Source organism: Strongylocentrotus purpuratus, unplaced genomic scaffold, assembly GCF_000002235.5.
Source record: "Strongylocentrotus purpuratus isolate Spur 01 unplaced genomic scaffold, Spur_5.0 spur5_scaffold_10, whole genome shotgun sequence".
Lineage (NCBI taxonomy): Eukaryota > Metazoa > Echinodermata > Echinoidea > Camarodonta > Strongylocentrotidae > Strongylocentrotus > Strongylocentrotus purpuratus.
Window position 1 is genome coordinate 28783834 of NW_022145595.1, and position 19050 is coordinate 28802883.

Sequence of the window (19050 nt, forward strand, 5' to 3'; positions counted from 1 at the left end):
ACAGTGTCATCTGCGTACAAAGAAATATTAGTAGTTGAATGCAAGGCTAGATCACATGTCATTAATGTACATACAAAATGTTATTTTGGTAAAAAAAAAAAAAAAAAAACAGATACTGCAGGCATAACAACAAAATATTTTCATAAAGACATTCCTTGACATTTTAAACAAGATTAAATTGATAAATCATGCACAGAATTCTACAACTGAACTACTTGAAATGCATTTCGGGAAGCGTTGGTCTAATATTAAGGTTCCGTGCGTCGAGTTTGATCTGCTTCGTATTATATCTATTTTCTGAGAGTGAGAGCATTCAAAAGGTTGAGTTCTTATTTTTAAAATCGTCGCGCAACCATCATTAAAACATGAATGTTACTAAAGCCCTGTCACCCAATGTGACTTTAGATTAAAAAAAATACGTTTATTAGAGGCTAAAAACAACAATCCTAAATTTGTTATCAATCAGGATTTCACAATTTTCATAGAGCATCACTCCCATCATGCACAGGAACTTGTTATGATTCGTGACAATATCAAATGATACCTAATAAGGGCCTGATAGACCTAATTACTTTTATATTCTTGAAGACATGATCAGTAATGTCATTTCTACTCGACCTCAAAAGACAGAGTTTCGAATTACAAAGGATCAATATTTCGAAAATAATATAGCAATGTGATATGATAATGCGTGACTGCCTTTTTTTCGAACTTTGCTCTGGTAATGCCCCCCCCCCCCCCCCCCCTCGGGGGGGGGAGGGATACTCACATATTGAGACATATGGGGGATGCCGCTCTGATGGGTCCCTTTTTCACAAACAATCCCTAAACATGGGTCCTATTTTAATCTAACATATCCCTAAACATGGGTCCTTTTTTCAAAAATGGGCTTTACTTCGAGAAAAACCTTCGGAACTTTCAGGCTTCAGCGTCACATCCCTGTCAAAACCAAATTTGAGTACCCCCCCCCCCCCCCCGGATAATGCGTATAGGCCTTTTCATTAAAGGGATAGTTGAGTTCTGTTTTCAGACCGCAAATGCCTTCAAAGTGCATGGTTATTGCTCTTATTCTTATCTATGACATTTCTAGTGCCCTTTTAGAACCATAAACTTCTATGAACGGTTAATTTTAGACCACAAAATGTGTGAATTTAGCCAATACGATCATACCAATACAGCTCCACTTTCAAAAAAACACGGCGACCGTTAATTAATTTTTTAATTAAAAATAACAATACATGGTCCGGCTGGTTGTGCGTAATATAAGCAACACGAACATGCCAACAAAAAAGATACAGCGGCATTGGCTGAAATACGACGTAAAAGCCGTTATTTCGTTTTTTCAACGGTTTTTTTTCAAATTTTTCAAAATATCTAATATTTGTGGTGGTACGAAATTGTTATATTTATGGATATTTCAGCCGTCTGTGAACCTATTTTGATCAAACAAAGATGAATTTGTCATTTAAATATTATGTTCTTTCAAATTTGACACTCAGTTTTTCATTATATCACAAAAAAATTATTTTGTGTAGCGTCCTCTGCAACAGAACTCAACTATCCCTTTAACCTCGGAACAATGCGTCAGACTGCGATTCCATGAAAAAAGTGCCGAGTGCAAAATTGACGAGCATCCAATCATATCGTTTATTCCATAAATGGAATTCTATTATCAAAGAAATACGAGAGTAGAATCTATATAAAGAGGAATTGTATTTACAGTGGCATTAACTTCTAAAAAAAACTCGTCACCTCCAGTATTACTCTGGCAAGGAGAAGTTAAAGCAAGGATTGTTGAATATCATCGAGGAAGAAAGGGTTCCATTTAGAGTTTGAGAACAAACACGGTAGTAGGGAAAGATAGGAAGATGATGCCGAGATTGGTAGTACTCCTCCTGGGATGCTGTCTGGTGGCTGTCGGCTCTATGGCAGCAGAACCAATTGAAACCCAGGAACAGATTTGGGTATGTATTATGCTGTTACTTGGTACATAAATAACTTTCAACAAAATGAAACGTTTTGTAAGGGGGGAATACTATCTTTTGTTCGATACTGCATAAATACTGTTGTCCATATTGTTGGAATAACAATAACAACTAAAATGTAACATCTTACAAAAGTGTACTAAAAATACATGCTTTACAGCAATGATAGAGTTGACATTGTATGTGTATCGGTGCAAAATATTGATTTCGTAACAAGAGAGTAACATACTGATCATGAGGATATCGTTAAAATAATGTTTTTGTCATTGTTGTAATTTTTTTTTACTTTAATTTCCTTCTTTTTTTTTTGCCTGTTTATATTATCATAGTTTTCTCTCGGTGTATAATCATAAGTTAAAGAGCTGCCTGCACTTCAAGCACACGCTTACTCTGCAGCTCCTCTGCATTTGCTATGTCAATCCGTCCCAACATTTTGTTTCATACATTTTGTTACTAATTGTGATTTGAACAAATATTACCACTACGTACAAAATATCCATATTGTTACTGATTATTATTGTATATAGAAAATGCAGAAATCAATAAATCATATCAAATTAAAAAAGTTGGTAATAAAAGTGAATGCACCGCAGCTTAAGTATGCACAATCATTGTTTATGGACTGTACAGTGTAATGTATCTCATCTTGAAAGGGAACTACAATATTGGCTTAAATATTCATTTTTCAAGTTGAAATTGAAACACAGAGTAGGACTGATCCTCGGAGTTTTTCACCATCAATATCATTTTATGTTTGAGCCTTTTAGGTGCAAAGATCTTTGTAACTGTTCATTAAAAACGTATCACCTGATTCGAGATCATTGGTTATTTTTTTATCGGTGAGAACGTTTAAATTGATTGGTCATGCACAAGAATATAAATTCAATTGAAAAATCATTCTCTGGCTGTTTCTATGAGAATACAAAATGTAACAAGAATCCGTGCCATATTAAAGGAATAAGAAAAACTATGTTGTCTACAAGAAGATATTTATCTGCAGAGTGTAGGTTTACGAGGTGTTTCTTAAAGATTAAGTTGAGTTCTGGTCATGCGATTGCATTGTGAAAGAAACGGTGTGGAACCGACCAGAAAAGGTTGATCATCTAGCATATAAGAATTTGTGTGTATTGCAAGGTTCTGGAATCATCAAAATGATAAGAAATTTGGCCAAGTCTTTGTAAAGTTACAAACACTTGCACAGAAAGATGTATATGGGACTACACGAACACGTGGCGTAAAAAGCCGGCCCCCCGATTTTTACGATGTTACATGCATATTTAGAATATGAAGGCATTTGAAGAGCCATGCTTTTCAGGGAACATGTCTTAACTGATGTTCTTTCACACTTGCATAATAAGATAAGTAGAATTGATGTCGGTTTGGACTCGCGCTTTGGACTCGCGGTCTGGCGGTGTGACCTTTAACCTCTGTCATACCATGGACTGGCACCAGGCCGGAAATGAAATGTCATAACATAGAATGGCCATGAATCTGTCGGTTTGGATTCCGGTGAAGTCAGTTATGCGGTACGACTGCACATGCAGCATAGGCGCCGGAAGTGGGGGGGGGGGGGCAGGGGGGGCAGTTGCCCCCCCCCCCCCCCCCAATCAAAAAAGTGGGGGGGGGGGCAAAACGCATTTTTGCCCCCCAAAAACGCCCCCCCCCCCCTCAAAAAAAAAAAAAAAGCAGTAAAAGAGTAAACATGGTTTGTATTTTTAACCCAAAAGAACATAACAATAAGATAAACCTGAATTAAATCACATATACAATTCCATTCAAAGAAAAGGAAAGTTCACAGGAATTGCGCATGCCACCTATACGGTATTTATTAATGGAGGTCTTTATAATAGCGATGCGCGCATGTCGTGGACAATTATTGTGCGAGAATGGGAAAGCGTGTCTGTTTTTTTGTTATAGGGGTGAGAAGACATGAGCCCCTGAACGCTGGCGTACTGATGGGGGGGGGGGGGTGTATTTCTTATTCGATACCAGTGATTTACAAATGTTGCTGTTATGACATGATTTTCCGGTATTTTTTCTCCATTTGTTTGTAAGTCATACCTTCTTATGCCTTTGTTGGAAAATAAGAAATTCCCAAATTACAGTCGGGCGAAAAATACGTTTATTTAGAAGCCTTTATGTCATGGTCTGCAAAGTGGCTGGGTTCGAGACCCCCCCCCCCCCTCACTTTTTGAAAAAGTATGTTAAAGAGAAAGAGAAAGAAAGACAGAGATAGAAATAAGTGACCTGCCAATGTTACAAATAAGGTATAAAAAATGCTCATCTGACCGTAATTAAATAACAAAAACCCCTGAGCTTCCGGGGGCTCTGCCCCCTGGACCCCACCAAGGGCCCTATGGCGGGCCCCTGGATGCTCATCTGACCGTAATTAAATACCCAAGACCCCTGAGCTTCCGGGGGCTCTGCCCCCTGGACCCCACCAAGGGCCCTAAGGCGGGCCCCTGGATGCTCATCTGGCCGTAATTAAATACCCAAAACCCCTGAGCTTCCGGGGCTCTGCCCCCTGGACCCCACCAAGGGCCTAAGGCGGGCCCCTGGATGCTCGTCTGACCGTAATTAAATACCAAAACCCCTGAGCTTCCGGGGGCTCTGCCCCCTGGACCCCACCAAGGGCCCTATGGCGGGCCCCTTGATGCTCATCTGACCGTAATTAAATACCCAAAACCCTGAGCTTCCGGGTGCTCTGCCCCCTGGACCCCACCAAGGGCTCTAAGGCGGGCCCCTGGATGCTCATCTGACCGTAGTTAGATATTAAAACCTCTAAGCTTCTGGGGGCTCTCCCTCCCCCTAGAACACTGGTGGTGATGCAGATTTTTCGTCTGCCCCCCCCCCCCCCCTTCCGAACGTTTTTTTCTCATTACGTCACTGCCCCTGGAAGGTGAGCCCCCTGGAATGTTTGCCACCCCAATCCCAAACTGCTTCCGGCGCGCCTGACATGCAGTATTAGTTGAACTTGATTTGAAACTGATTGAATGATCTTGTTGGGGCCTGCTATAAAGAATGTACTTTTATGATAAACATATAATCAGCAGGGTGTTCTTGTGTTAATTTCCCTATGTTAAGTGAAGTTGAATTGTCCATCGACACAATCTTAGTTCCTGTTTCGGTTCCGTTTGATTCGGCAGGAAGGCACTAACCGACAAGATTACATAATATTATCACCAAGCACTGCAGTAATGGTCAAAAGCCTTGTCATGCAGTAGATCAAATATGCCAAACGAAGTTTATTCCAAACAGGAAAGGATAACAAAATACACGTTTGCAAAGAGGCGGTAGGGTAATGGCTAAACAAAGTCGCACAATAATAACTATTTCTTTCTCAGAAATAAACAGGCGGAAGCCACAAGGTGGCGCTAAACTTAACAACAAAGCTCAAGTTACAGCTACTTGATCGATATTATCAGAAATCATTTATATCTTACAAACTTGATCAATAAGTAAAATTCGCATGCACAAACTTACCCGCACACACACACACGCACCCACACACAATCACGCACATACACACGCACATTTTCAATGTACCATTGCCCCCCCCCCCCCCCCCCCCCCCCCCACGTAAAACGATACTTCTCAGGTCTGACACAATCGCAGAAACAAACTTGAAATAAATCTATTATCACTTGTCTAACTAAAGTCAATGTTGTTTTTTCTATCTACGAACAGACATTCATGAAGAAATATGGCTATATCACTGAGAACGACATGGTGAATGGAATGCCAAAAGATGAGGAAACCAAGACAAAATCCATTACATACTTCCAGAAAATGGGAAATATGACGATGACAGGTAATCAGTTGTTTTGGATGTATTTTTAGTCGTAACTTTGTTCGAAAGATTGTCAAAAAGCTTTTATCATTATTATTGTAATTATTAATATTATTATCATTTGTTTGATGATTTGTCAGGAACCCTTGATGAAGAGTCCATGGAGCTGATGAACACACCTCGCTGTGGCATGAAAGACATGGAATCCTTTGCCGATATGATGAGAAGAAAACGGTATGCCCTGGGTCCGAGGTGGCGCCAGACCGACCTGACGTGGAATATCCTGGAAGACAGCGATGATCTACCCCGTGCGCAAGTAGAGAGTATCATGGCACGAGCTTTCAAGGTAAGATATCTACCGATGTCATTGGCATAGAATATGTTTGTGAGTGTGTGAGGATATGTTTGTGTGTGTACGCGCGCGTGTGTGCGTGTGTGCGTGTGTGAGTATGTATGTATTTTATACTTTTATATCATTTGTATCAGTGGTGAAGCGTTGAGGCCAGACACGGAGGGGCTCCGACATTAAGGGGTAACGGGGGGGGGGGGGGGGGGGGGGGGGGGTAGGGTTTACGGAGGGGGCTCCGATATTGAAAGGGGTATGGAGGGGGTTCTTTCAAGGCCATTAGTTGGTTGTTGTTGGTAGCGTAGTAGGAGTAGTAGTAGTAATAGCAGGATATTTCAACGTCTTTGGTTCTTACCCTGCGGGCGAAAAGAAAATTACCAAGGCCATTAATTTGTTGTTGCCGGTAACGATAGTATAATAGTGGGAGAAGTATAATGACAATTATAGTAGAAGTAGTAGTATAGTACATCTAGTAATAGCAAGAGTTAAGGTGGTAGTGATGGTTGTGGTGGTATTGGTAGTAATGATACTAGTAGTAGGCATACTATAGTATTAGTTGTTGTTGTCGTCGTTGTTTTCGTTGGTGCTGTTGTCGTTGATGTGGTTGTTGCAGCAGTACATCATGTTTTGTCTATCTGTAATAATTACAGGCTTGGAGTGACGTCTCCACTCTAACTTTCCGCAAAGTGACGACGAATGAGCCTGACATCAAGATAATCTTCGCTGCGGGTGAACACGGGGATGGGATAGAGGCCAGGTTCGATGGTGGTGGTGGTGTTCTAGCGCATGCGTATTTCCCCTCCTCAAGCTCACTTGGAGGCGACGCACATTTCGATGAAGGCGAGATGTTCACGGAAGGCACCTCTAGAGGTAATTTAAAGATTTCATTATCATAAACATAATCAGAATTAGAAACGTAACGAAGCAATGGGAAGTTCCTACTTTTTCCGTACTATCAACATAGTAAGTACATGTTCATTCATCCAACTTTGAACATTATAACCCTAGTTGATATAGCTGGGCCACCAAAGTAACTAGCGTATCAGGTACTTATTTACACATGGGTGGAGAGTGGCAAATGTAGACTAATTGCTTGCCAAAGTGACGGGCTGTAATCCATTCGGTTACTTATCTACTAGACCACGACACATCTGCATAATTTTGGATACGTAACTATAAAAGCAAACAAACACATAATAAACACTAATTCAATAAAAATAGATCACCAAACAAAGAAACTTGATATTCAATCCCGATCCATTATTTATTTTTTACCCCTTACAGGAATCAATCTTTTCCAAGTCGCTGCTCACGAGTTTGGTCATAGTCTTGGTCTCAGACACTCTGATATCGAGGATGCCCTTATGTTCCCATACTACAGAGGATACGTACCAAACTTCCAGCTTCATCGAGATGATATTGCTGGTATTCAAGCTCATTACGGTAAGTTATATCACTGTTCTTTGTTAAACCCCCTTTTTAAGCCCACGTAATTTACCTAGGGCATTTTAGGCTAACTTAGGTTGAAATGCACTAGTTATTAAAACAAAACAACTAGGGGCGCGTAACACGGAGAAAAGTTAGCACTTTGTTGTTGTTGCAATTGCCCATGATATAATTGCAGGGCCCTCAGGAAGAACAGCTTAAGTACTGGTAACGCTACCCTGTGTAGTTAAGATAATTTTAATATCATGTTGTTATCATATAATTAGTGATCTAGCAGTCATTTTCCTGAAAACTTGCTTTCTTTCTCTCTCTTTCTCAAGTACATCATCATGAAATGAAACCATAATTTTTTTCTGTTCAAACATCAATTTTTTTAAGATGACTAGTAAACACTTTTCTTTGTTTTGATATTTTAGGAGAAGGAAACGGGCAGCCAGAAGAGCCAGACACGCCCTCTACGCCATTGGACAACTGCATGCCTCAGATTTCTCTGGCGACACGGACGGAAGATGGCAGTGCCTACTTTGCTAATGGTTAGAAATTAAACCTGTTTAATGATGACGTGGATCCTCATCAAATAATTGGTTGAAATCGTACACGTGACCAAGCAGATAATTTGCCTAACGCGTAATTTGGATTATGACCGGTCATTATCCAATTCTAATGACCGGTCGTTAGTGAAATCATGTTATAAAACATCATTTTATATAATAAATAAAACATAATCTTATAAAACAAATAATACACAGTATTTTGTTCAGGCATTCGTAAAATTACCCACACTCCGGACCGTCAAAACAGTGTTAGACTGTTCCAAATGTACCTTGTGTGGGTAATTCTTACTAATACCCTCACTGCTGTGTATTATTTGTATACTATAGTTGCCATGTATGTTGTAACCCTCGAGTAGCAATGTGTTTTGTAGAATCTGTTTAGAAAGGCCACCTGTCTACAATGGCCTCTTTCTCTGTTTTTCTTGGGTGGCCTCTATGAACAGCTTTGACTGTATCTTTATAATCTTCCTGTTCTTGTTACATTAAGCGACCATTAGCCATCACGCATGCAGCTACAGGCTAAGCCACCGAGGAAACACAATTTATGTCATACAGTTTTATAGTGCCATTAGGTTCATTATCGGAAGCACTTGTCAATTCACAAAATCTTAGGTCTGCTCTTGTTTTAAAGACCATTCCTCTGAACTGGTTTATTCAGAAATCAGATAGCATTCAAATCAATAGAGAGAACGGAGCAAGGGACCTGAATATGCCTATGTGAACATTCAAAGTTTCAAACTACAGAATAAAAATGTAATTTGTCACAGTTCGTCTGTGTATTGTCCCCAGGAGCCCCCGAGCCTTTTTATTCCCCGCCCTTTCAAACCCTCCGCGACCCCCGTCATACTATTTAGTGCCCTTCCTCAACAGTCGTAAAATACTACATATTAATTTCGTATATGCAAATCGAATCACGATGTTAAGCATTGTAACAACGAAATATTAACTTTGGTGTAACATTTGACCGTACTTACCATAGAAACGCACGTGTTCCGTCGAACGAGTGAAAACGTAATTCCTGCCGGTTATCCGAAGAGAATAGGTGACGAATTCCCCGGTCTTCCAACCAACCTAGACGCTGCTATCTTTTATTCTCCATACACCTACTTTTTCAAGGTGAGTGAATACGTAAAGATGAACATTTCATAGAGAAATCGTAGAAACACTCGATTTGATATTTTCTGAATCAAATTTGATACAAAAAATAAGTGTATGATGGCCTATCCTTATTAATGCTACTAGGTGACAAGGAGCAATACTATCTGGAGGTCATAGCCGCTCTCTGAAGTAAGGAGCGTACTCCCATATCGCTCCTCTTCCATGACAAGATAATGTTTCATGCCACTTTATGACAGCATTGGTGATAATGAAATGTGTAATAGACTAAATAGTTTATATTTATTGCTCTAATTTCATATGTCATCTCTCTCTCTCTTTACCTCTTTTTCTCTATATCGAAAAAAACATCCCCACACGCTCAAACATAGTGCCCTTAATCTTTCTTCGATTTTTTAAATAATGGATCACTTGAGCTGATATTATTATTTTGTTTATTTTTTAAATATACATATTTTTAAATACATTTTTCAATCATATTTTTCTCATTTACAGGGAAGTCAATATTGGCGTTTTCGAGACCAAGAAATGGCTGGCACTTATCCGAGACCGATGTCCGCCTGGCGGGGTGTACCAACCGATGTTGATTCGGCTTTCGTATGGAGCCGCAATGGTAGAATCTATTTTACTAAAGGTAAGATAACTCATAATTTTATCAATTTGTTGTTAATTCTTCGATCTGTAAAAAGAATAACGAAAAAAAGGTGGCTTTTAACCTGCATAAATACACAAGTGAAAATATACGAGAAGAAATTAATACCATAACCATTTTAAACGATTCTAAGACAACTCCCCCACCTAACCAATGAGATTACACCACTGGGCAACTATCCCTTCTCTCGGATAACTCCACCCTTAAGAAAATTATCCTGCTAAAAATTCCACCCTGCTAACTTTCTCTTCGTTGGAATCGCCAAAAAAATTAGAGTAAATTCCTCTAGGAAGAAATGGCGTGGAGTAATTTTTGCTGGGAAAAGTGTTTGTCGGAGATGGCAGTCCGGGGGCTAGAGGCTGGAATTTTTGTTCACCATGACGAAGTTGTGACGAGATTAAATGGTCGATATACGCTTATGTAGATTCTAACAATTTTATTTGGATATAGTGGACGTGTTTCACAGGTGTGAACGAATAGGAGAGGATTTTACTATCAATTTTATTCTCCTAACTCACAAAAAGAACCTTTTCAAATGGATTTCCATTTTATTTTTTCTCATATTAACAGGAGATCAGTACTATCGCTACACTGGTCAAGAAAGCTCATTCTACCCACAACCCTTGAGTCATTTTCGTGGGCTTCCAAGTGATGGTGTAGATGCCGCCTTTCAGTATAGCAACTCTATTACTTATTTCTTCAAGGGGTCAGATTATTACCGGTTTAACGATCGCGCTGTCGAGGTGCAAAGCGGATATCCGCTGAATACGGCTATCCAATGGTTAGGCTGTGATCCGAATGAGCTACTCCTTGGCGATGCGACCGCAATGGTTCCTTCGATGGTCGCTGTTCTCTTCTCTGCTCTTTCTGCTCTTTATTATGCTTTTTAAAGTCATTTTTAGAATGGAGTGCATAAAGTTTCAGCATCAACCAAAGTAAAAATATTCTTATCATATTGATATATTGTACATTCTGCTTCTCTTCCATTTTACTTTGTTCATCAAGAAGTGAAACCTCCCGAATCTGTTATTAGTAACTCGTATTATAATCAAATATTCAGCGAAATAGAGTCTTGATTCCCCCCCCCCCCTCTCTCTCTCTCTCTCTTCCCATACCTCCAAAGAACAAGTTATGTCTCATTTTTATCCATTGAATCAAATCTCAAGTAGCCTAACTCCTTTAACTTGCCACTGTACACTTCAAGAAAAAACTATCCATTCTTCAATTATTAAAAAATGTAAAATTATAACGTAGTTAGAAATGTCTGATGGATAAGCTCATACCCCTGTATAAAGTGCTCAAAGATCAGTTACCATATATTATTTCACGGCTGCCATAAAGTGTAAATATCATTATCAGCATACAAGTCATAATTTAATAAGCGCTCCAAACACACACGCACTCGCACACACACATGCACTCGCCCACACACTTGCACATACATAAATAAGAACATGAATAAAACGTTTACCAGAAGACATACACTTACATAATATACAGGTTACACAATACAAACACTAAACGCATTTCATGTTATGCCTGAAGAAATGACTTACTACATTATATGGCTGTTGCAATGAATTGGTTTCTGAATATACTATATGTTATAGGTTTGGTCGCCCATATAATTTTCCTGACCTGAGGCCGCCATCACGTTCAAGATCAGCTTAAAGCCTCGGTCACAATGCCATTACGAACTGCTACGAACGCCGTACGAACGATTTTCAGACAATGACAATTCAGGAAGTCAATGGGAAAACAGGAAGCGATTCGTACGAACCTTTGTGACCGTAGCATAAGATGACGGTCTTCTGCGTTTTTCAGTTTTGAAATCATTTGTAAACTTCGTTTTTTGAAAGGTATAATTATTTCATTTAATTATATTATGATATGATTATATATGTATTTTAACTTTGTTTAAATGATATCTATGTATTTAGTTTGTATATTACTTTCTATTATGTTGAAAAATGCAGAAATAAAATCAAACAAAGAGACAAACAATAATCAAAATGCTGTTTTATTTGTAAGATGTTGTAGATAGATACACCTTAGTTGTTCCTCTCTTAGTTTTGTTGACTTTTTCCTTTTTTCGAAAGATAATACCACCAAAGAACAAGTTATGTCTCATTTTAACCATTGAATCAAATCTCTATAGAGTCCTCTACCTTGCCACTTTACACTTCGAGAAAAAAATTCACCTTTCTTAATAATAAAAGATATATATAATTATAACTTTTATATCCAAATACACGATGTGAGCTAAATTCTGAGTATGCCACGATCTGCTGCATCACTGCCGCTCCTATAAAGAAAAAAAGTTTGTAGGGGTTCATATAAAAAACGAGAGCAATATTATAAATGTATGATATATCATGTTCCCAAAACTTATCCGGGTTGGTTTATTACCGAAGCCTTCGTTACATAAATATTTACAAACTTATGATTTGGAGTCTTACATTATAGATACAATAGTGAAGTAAAATGTGAATAAATGACCAGTTTGAGGAAGCAAAGAAATGAAGAAAAGGATACTTGATGAATGAGATGAATATGTAGGGAGAAATTGAGAGAGGGGAGAGAGAATAACAATATTATTCTGGTGATAAAAAGCTATTTACAACAAACATAAAAACAACAGATACTGCAGGCATAACAAAATGATAATGTCATAATATATTCCTTGACATTTTGAACAAGATTAAATTGATAAATCATGCACAGAACTCTACATCTGAACTACTTGCAATGCATTTCTGGAAGCCTCGGGCAAATATTAAGGTTCAGTGCGTCAAGTTTGATCTGCTTCGTATTATATCTATTTTTGAGAGCATTCAAAAGGTTGAGTTCTGGTTTTAAAAATTGGAAAAAGTAGTGAGTTTTCTAAATATTTTGTGTCAGTTTTCAAGAATATCACAGAAGAAATTTCCTCTGCATAGTCTTACTTTTACACGGCCTAATATTAAAAAAAAATGACGAGATATAGCTGAAAGTTTGGGATTCCATGGCTCCGTCTTATGAAAAGTTGTGATTTATTCGAAACAATCGCAACTTGAATTGAAATTAAACGCAACCCGTATCTCTGAAGTACACAGTTGCGATTAATTTCAAGCTGCGATTAATTCAAACCAATCGACCAGACTCTTAAAAATATTACAGGGCCCTGACTAAACAACAAACCAATTTCCGCAATACGTTTTTACACGTTATCTGAATTCATGATATTGTCTGATCAGTACAAATGCTATAGATGTTGATCACTGCATAACGATAATAATTAACCTTCTACACAGAACATGTGATATTGATGCCAATATTTCATTGAACTAAAACTATGTTAATTCTGCTGTTTCTGCCGTTACGATAACTAAAAACTGAGAACAACAATTTAAAAATTTCTCGATGGCATGTGGGTTGGTGTATTGATGGAGAGACTTTTAAAAGGCTATAGGAAGAGCATTTTGTCAAACTTTTGTCTTTTGATCCGAGGGAAGAAAATAGTTTGGACTTCATGCCCTATTAATGGATGACACTTCAGTTTGTCTGTTTACAATCAAGAGGCAGGGAGAAATAATTATTGATCAGCACAGTTGTTGATTTTTTTTCCTTTTTTCTATTTATATCTGAACCCTCTTTCATTGTTATCTTGTTTTCCTTTCCTTTCTTTTCCCCCTTTATATATTGTTTTTCTTCTCCCTATTTTACTTTCTCTCGTCTTATAGGTAGTTGAAGTGTTTGTACTTTGCTTATTTTACTTAATTTATTGTTGTGTGCTTATAATATGTTATATTTCTTTTTGTATTGTTTTTCATTCTTTAATGGGCGATCCAACTTCACAGGTTTTCACAACCTTCATGGAAAGCCCCGCATATAACCTTTGTAAACATAGTTAAAATTTACTGTTACTTTGTATATTTTGATTTTTATATTGCGAAATAAAATTGAATTGAATTGAATTGAATTGAGAAATAGAATTGAGAACGGATGAGAGTTCACTGAGATTGAAGAGTTGTTGTTGCAACCAAACGAGGTATTAAGTGACTCTCACACTCTGCCGTGTAGGCCTACCGTGTGCCACCGTGCGCGAAAATGTCTGCGGACGGTGGAGAACGGCGAGGGCACACGGTGGTTCGTTATCAAAGCGGGCAACACGTTAATAGGGCGTTGGCGCTTATTTACACCCGGTGGGACCCGGCGAAAGTTTTGGGCATGTTCAAAACTTTGGCCGGCTGGCACCGGCCGCAATTAAGCGGCAATAGGACCCGCAATAGGACGGTGTTGAACGGTATGAGGACGGTATGAATACGTTATGAAAACGGTTACACTGTATGAACACGTTCACAACACGCTCATAACCCGTTACAGAACGGTGATGAACGGGCAAAAAAAAAATCCACCGTCTGCAACGGGTTGTAAGCGGGTTGTGAACGTGTCATGAACGTCAGCAGTCCGGGGACTCGCTCACAGGACGCTCGGAGCGCTGAGGGGACGCTAAGTGACTGGTAGGTGGCTGCTACAAACCCGGTGCACACGTTCGAGACCCGGTATGGAAACGGCCAAAACTTTCAACAAAAGTCAATCTGGGCGGTGAAGACGGTAGAAGCACGTTCAACACCCGGTATGCGACCGGTGAGAACGGTCAGAAGATGGCAACGAAACGGTGAAAAGATTAATTTTATGAATTTTTTTTTGCGGCCGGGGACAAGTTCGCTGAAAACCCAACGTTCTGGACTCTGTTGGTTTTTTAATAGCCCGGCAGGTGGACGGTAGGCCTACACGGCAGAGTGTGAGACCTCCATTACGACAATTAATGTTCAGGCGTGAATGCTCACGTCAAACAATGACTCGGGTTACATTGCTCTGGGACGCAGTTCGAGGAGATACCGAGCAAACTGGGTAGGTTCCTTGATATCAGATAACCTCCGCTTGAGAATGCATTTGAAAACATGGCTGAAAACCTGGTGTTTCCAGGCGTAGACAAACGGGTTGAGACAGCTATTGAGGGCAATCATGGCCGTGATGATAGCGCTAGCTAAGAGGTAAGAGGACACTTTTTTTTTTTTTTGTCTCGAAATTTGAATATTTGACATTATGTTCCGTTGGGGGGGGGGGTTAGGTCACCTTTTTAGGTCAGCCATTGGCATAATTTTTTATTAAATTTTTTTTAAAGAAAGAGGGGGGGGGTTCACAAAAAACATGCACAAAACATACACATACAAAACTCAAGGGGGGTTAACCCCCCCCCCCTCCCCCTGCGTACGCGCCTGCTTATCGGATAAATACATTGGAATTCACGAATTGATGGCCTTATATGGGTTGTAACTTGAAACCTGAAACTTAACCTTACATGATGAAAAATATTGCATATCAAGGAAATAACTTGCTTGCGATCTTTTTCATAACGTAACTTTACATGAAAGTACTACTGATTAAAACTACTACTTGAAAGTTGAATCTACAGGAAACTGCTTTCCATGAAAAATATTGCATATCAAGGAAATAACTCTTCTCTGGAAATGTGATGTAGGCTTCAAATCTGAAACTTTCGGGGGATTTTACTAATCTATATGTGACATTAAACGCTAATATATTGGGGCCCGTTTCTCAAAACCAACGTCAAGACAATCATCACTTTATATCACAGAAAAGTCTCTGATCTTCCTAACCCGTTTCACGAAAAAGCTTACTAGCTAGACCCCTCTGTTTTCAACATGTATTCTTGAATTGTTACAAATGTTTAAAATTGATTTGTAATGTTTCGTTGGAAACATAAATAAATTGAAATCTAATTGAAATAGAAATCTCATGATAACAATACTATCGGCGAGAAGAGTAACCAAGACAAAGCTTTAGTCGCAATTCCACCTCATTTAAAAAAAGGTAATTTTAGGAATACTGCAATTATTTAAATGAATTAGGGAATAAAAAAGATTTAAACCAGTAGCAGAGGACAAGATGTATATGCTACAGACACTATTAAGATTAATACAATAGAATTACTTGTAAATTACAATTGTGAGTATTTCATTTCATGACCTGTAAATCAGTTTTGTTCTTGAGATGGGTACCCATCGGATATTTTTCATTTGATGCAGAGGCGACGTTTCCGGGGGTTAGGGGCAGGGGGCGCAGTGCCCACACATTTCCAAGTACCCCAAGAGTGCCCCTTTTTACATACTAAAAGTACCTCTTTTACTTCAGATAGGGGTCCCTTTTATTTCTTTTAGGTGCCCGTTTCACAATCGTTTAAGTGCCCCTTACCAACTCTGATAAAAGTGATGATAAGTGCCCCTATTCAAATCTGATAGGTGACCCTTTTACTTTGAAAAGTGTCCCTATTCTATTGTAATAAGTTCCCCTTTCCCTTCTGATAAGTGCCCCTTTTCATCTATGATTAGTGACCCTTTTCACTGATAAGTGCCCCCTTTTCACCTCTCATAAGTGCCCCCTTTTATTTTGATACATTCCCCTTTTTCCTTTGTAATAATTGTTCCTTTACCTCCTGATAAATGCCCCTTTTCTTTTGTTTTATTAGAGCCCTTTTTCATACCTCTATTAATTCCCCCTTTTCAAATCTAAGATTTGCCCCTTTTATTTTGACAAGAGATCCTTTTCTTTGTAATAAGTGCTACTTTTCACCTGTCATAAGTGCCTCTTTTCCTTTTAATAAGAGAGCCTTCCTCTTCTTATGAATTCCCCTTTTCTACCTCGGATGAATGCCCCTGTTATCTAACAGGTGCCCCTTTTCCATTTTCATAAGTGCCCGTTTTCAGGTGCGAGAAGTGCACATTTTTCACCCCTGATAATTGCCTTTTTTATTTTGATACATGCTCCTTTTCTTTTCTAACATACTTTATAGGTTTAATTCTTCCCTCTGTGCTCCTTTTCCCTTTTCCATATTATGAGACCCTAACTTACAGCGTCTAGGAGCAACTTTTTCTTGAATTTCCCCAAAGCTTGCTCGCACTTACAATTGATGTATGTTTTTATGTGACTTATCAAAGGTTTTTTCAGACTTTCATGATGAGATTGTGCTTAGAGCCCAATCAGTACTGTTCTTCCTTCTCCTTAAAATTGTAATTTAAAAAAAATGAACTTTAAGTCGGGGAACGGGTGAAAATGCAATGCATTGTTAGCAATTTATTGCATTTTTCTTTTTCTTTTTTTTTTATTTGTGGGGGCTGCCCCCTTCCCTAGCCCCCGCTGCGTACAGTCATGATTCAGTGGTAAAGCAAAGGCCTCGTAAGGCCCCAGGATCAAAACCGTGTCGATGTGCTATATTAGTGCCCGTTTGTGAGGCGTTAATCCTCATTACTGTCAGTTATGACTTAAGGGCGTAGGTCCTCTAGTTGATAAGCATGCTTTAGCAGTCACGCAAAAGTAACACTCGCAAATTATTATTTAATAAAATCTGAGAATGTATACTCTTATCTAGAGCTATATTAAGGAATAAATTATTGTCAAAATCATTCCATAAATTGGGTTAACAAAAATTATTCCAGCTTTATGACCAACAGTGTATATAGTTACCTTTATCCCGGCTTCTGTCATCGGTGATATCCTACCTCTTCTACCTCTGCATTCGTCCATATTTAATTACCTCCCTGGTTTTACTACATGTACTATTCCACTTCTATCAGTACATGCGCTATCATTGACCCCCCCCCCCCCCCCTCTCTCTCTCTCTCTCTCTCTCTTTCTTTCTCTCTCTCTCTCTCTCTCTCTCTCTCTTTCCTCCTACTCTCTCTCTCTCTCTCTCTCTGTCCCTTTCTGCCTCACCCCTCTCTCTTCATCCCTCTATTTCTTTCCCCTCTCTCTCTCCACCCAAACTGTCTCCCGCTATTAACAAACTCTCTCTCTCTCTCTCTCTCTCTTTCTCTCTCTATGTTTCCGTCTCTCTCTCTCTCTCTCTCTCTCTCTCTCTCTCAATCTCTCTCTCTCAATCTCTCCCTTCCTCCCTTCCTCCCATCCCCTCTCACTCTATCTCTCTCCCCTCTGTTCCCACCCCAACTGCCTCCCCCCCCCCTCTCTCTCTCTCTCTCTCTCTTCGCCATATTCAAACCCTTTCGTTTTGTTTTGAGGGAAGTCCTAAATAAGTAATATTTTTCAAATGCCGTTGGAATTAAACCTTTTCATTTTTGTGGACCTGCAAATGGGACATAGTACCTTTAAGTTTATTTTTTTCTCGAAAATAGTTTCTTTAAAACTTTTCAGCTAACTTGCCGGCAAATCGTTCTGACACCCCTCCCCCCCCCCCCCCGCCCCCATTCAGAATTGTCTGGCGATGGCCCTGTCTATATGATTTATCGGCGAATACTAAATCTCTACATTAACAAGACAGTAGTAATCTTGATCACATTTATTTGTACCATGAATGATGCAAATCATTTTAATCCTTTTAAATGCAACTGCAATAATAATCCATTAATTATATTCGTTTCTACTTTAATATACGAAGTACCAGTAATAGGGGCGGGATGGGGCTCTAGCCCCCTCTTAAACAGTTGTTATCATAAATGGATGTGAGTAAGGTGCAGGTAGAAAATGATTGCAGGAACCCAAGCCCCCCTCAAAAAAAAAATGATAATAATGCTAACAATAACTTATATATATATATATATATAATATAAAAAAATAAACAATTCCAACAAAATCGCCTGCTTCAGGGAATTTGCTACACCCCGCCTCTTAGTGCCGAACCCATACGAGATATCTTCACATAAATGCGTGCAAGATACTCGGAAACTATTTGTCATTTTGTGGAGAAGCAAACCGTATGAGGCGCCAGATTGAAGGGCAAAGAGAGGTTTTTAAATCCAAAAAGAATGTTCCTATGTACAGCCAAAAAAAGACTGTCAAAAACTCTCAAGTTAGTCAGTTTCCCTTTGACCATCCTATTATATTCTGTTATTATTTGGATTAACTATATCCTTTGAATCCTGACAACTTTTTTTTGCTGTAACACGAAAGGTTATCTTTGTTTTTATTCCAAGCCTTATAGTACTCAAAAATGGCTCTCAAACGTTTGTAATCAGACATAACGTTCCTTTAACGGTTACATGGAAAAATATATGGAAACATTATTTACATAGAAGAAAATATATATAGTATCTAAATATTTCTCAACGTTCTTGTACACAGCTGTTTAACAAGCATAAGTA

General features: G+C 38.9%; 1 protein-coding gene across 1 annotated transcript; it reads left to right on the top strand.

Annotated features, from left to right (window-relative positions):
* Window positions 1–1721: 1721 nt before the first annotated feature.
* LOC576018 (matrilysin) lies at window positions 1722–11896 on the top strand. The gene is made up of 9 exons (XM_030980004.1): window positions 1722–1964; window positions 5673–5796; window positions 5916–6121; window positions 6772–6991; window positions 7406–7564; window positions 7984–8100; window positions 9101–9237; window positions 9733–9871; window positions 10460–11896. The coding sequence occupies exons 1-9, from the start codon at window positions 1869–1871 to the stop codon at window positions 10777–10779; spliced, it is 1518 nt and encodes a 505-aa protein (XP_030835864.1). The 5' UTR covers window positions 1722–1868; the 3' UTR covers window positions 10780–11896.
* The last annotated feature ends 7154 nt before the right edge of the window (window positions 11897–19050 follow it).

Excerpts from the sequence above, each read along its gene's own strand:
- LOC576018 (XM_030980004.1), top strand. The coding sequence starts at position 1,869 with ATGATGCCGAGATTGGTAGTACTCCTCCTGGGATGCTGTCTGGTGGCT. Across the intron at positions 6,992-7,405 it reads CACGGAAGGCACCTCTAGAG|GAATCAATCTTTTCCAAGTC; the intron begins GTAATTTAAAGA and ends TACCCCTTACAG. Across the intron at positions 9,238-9,732 it reads CATACACCTACTTTTTCAAG|GGAAGTCAATATTGGCGTTT; the intron begins GTGAGTGAATAC and ends TCTCATTTACAG.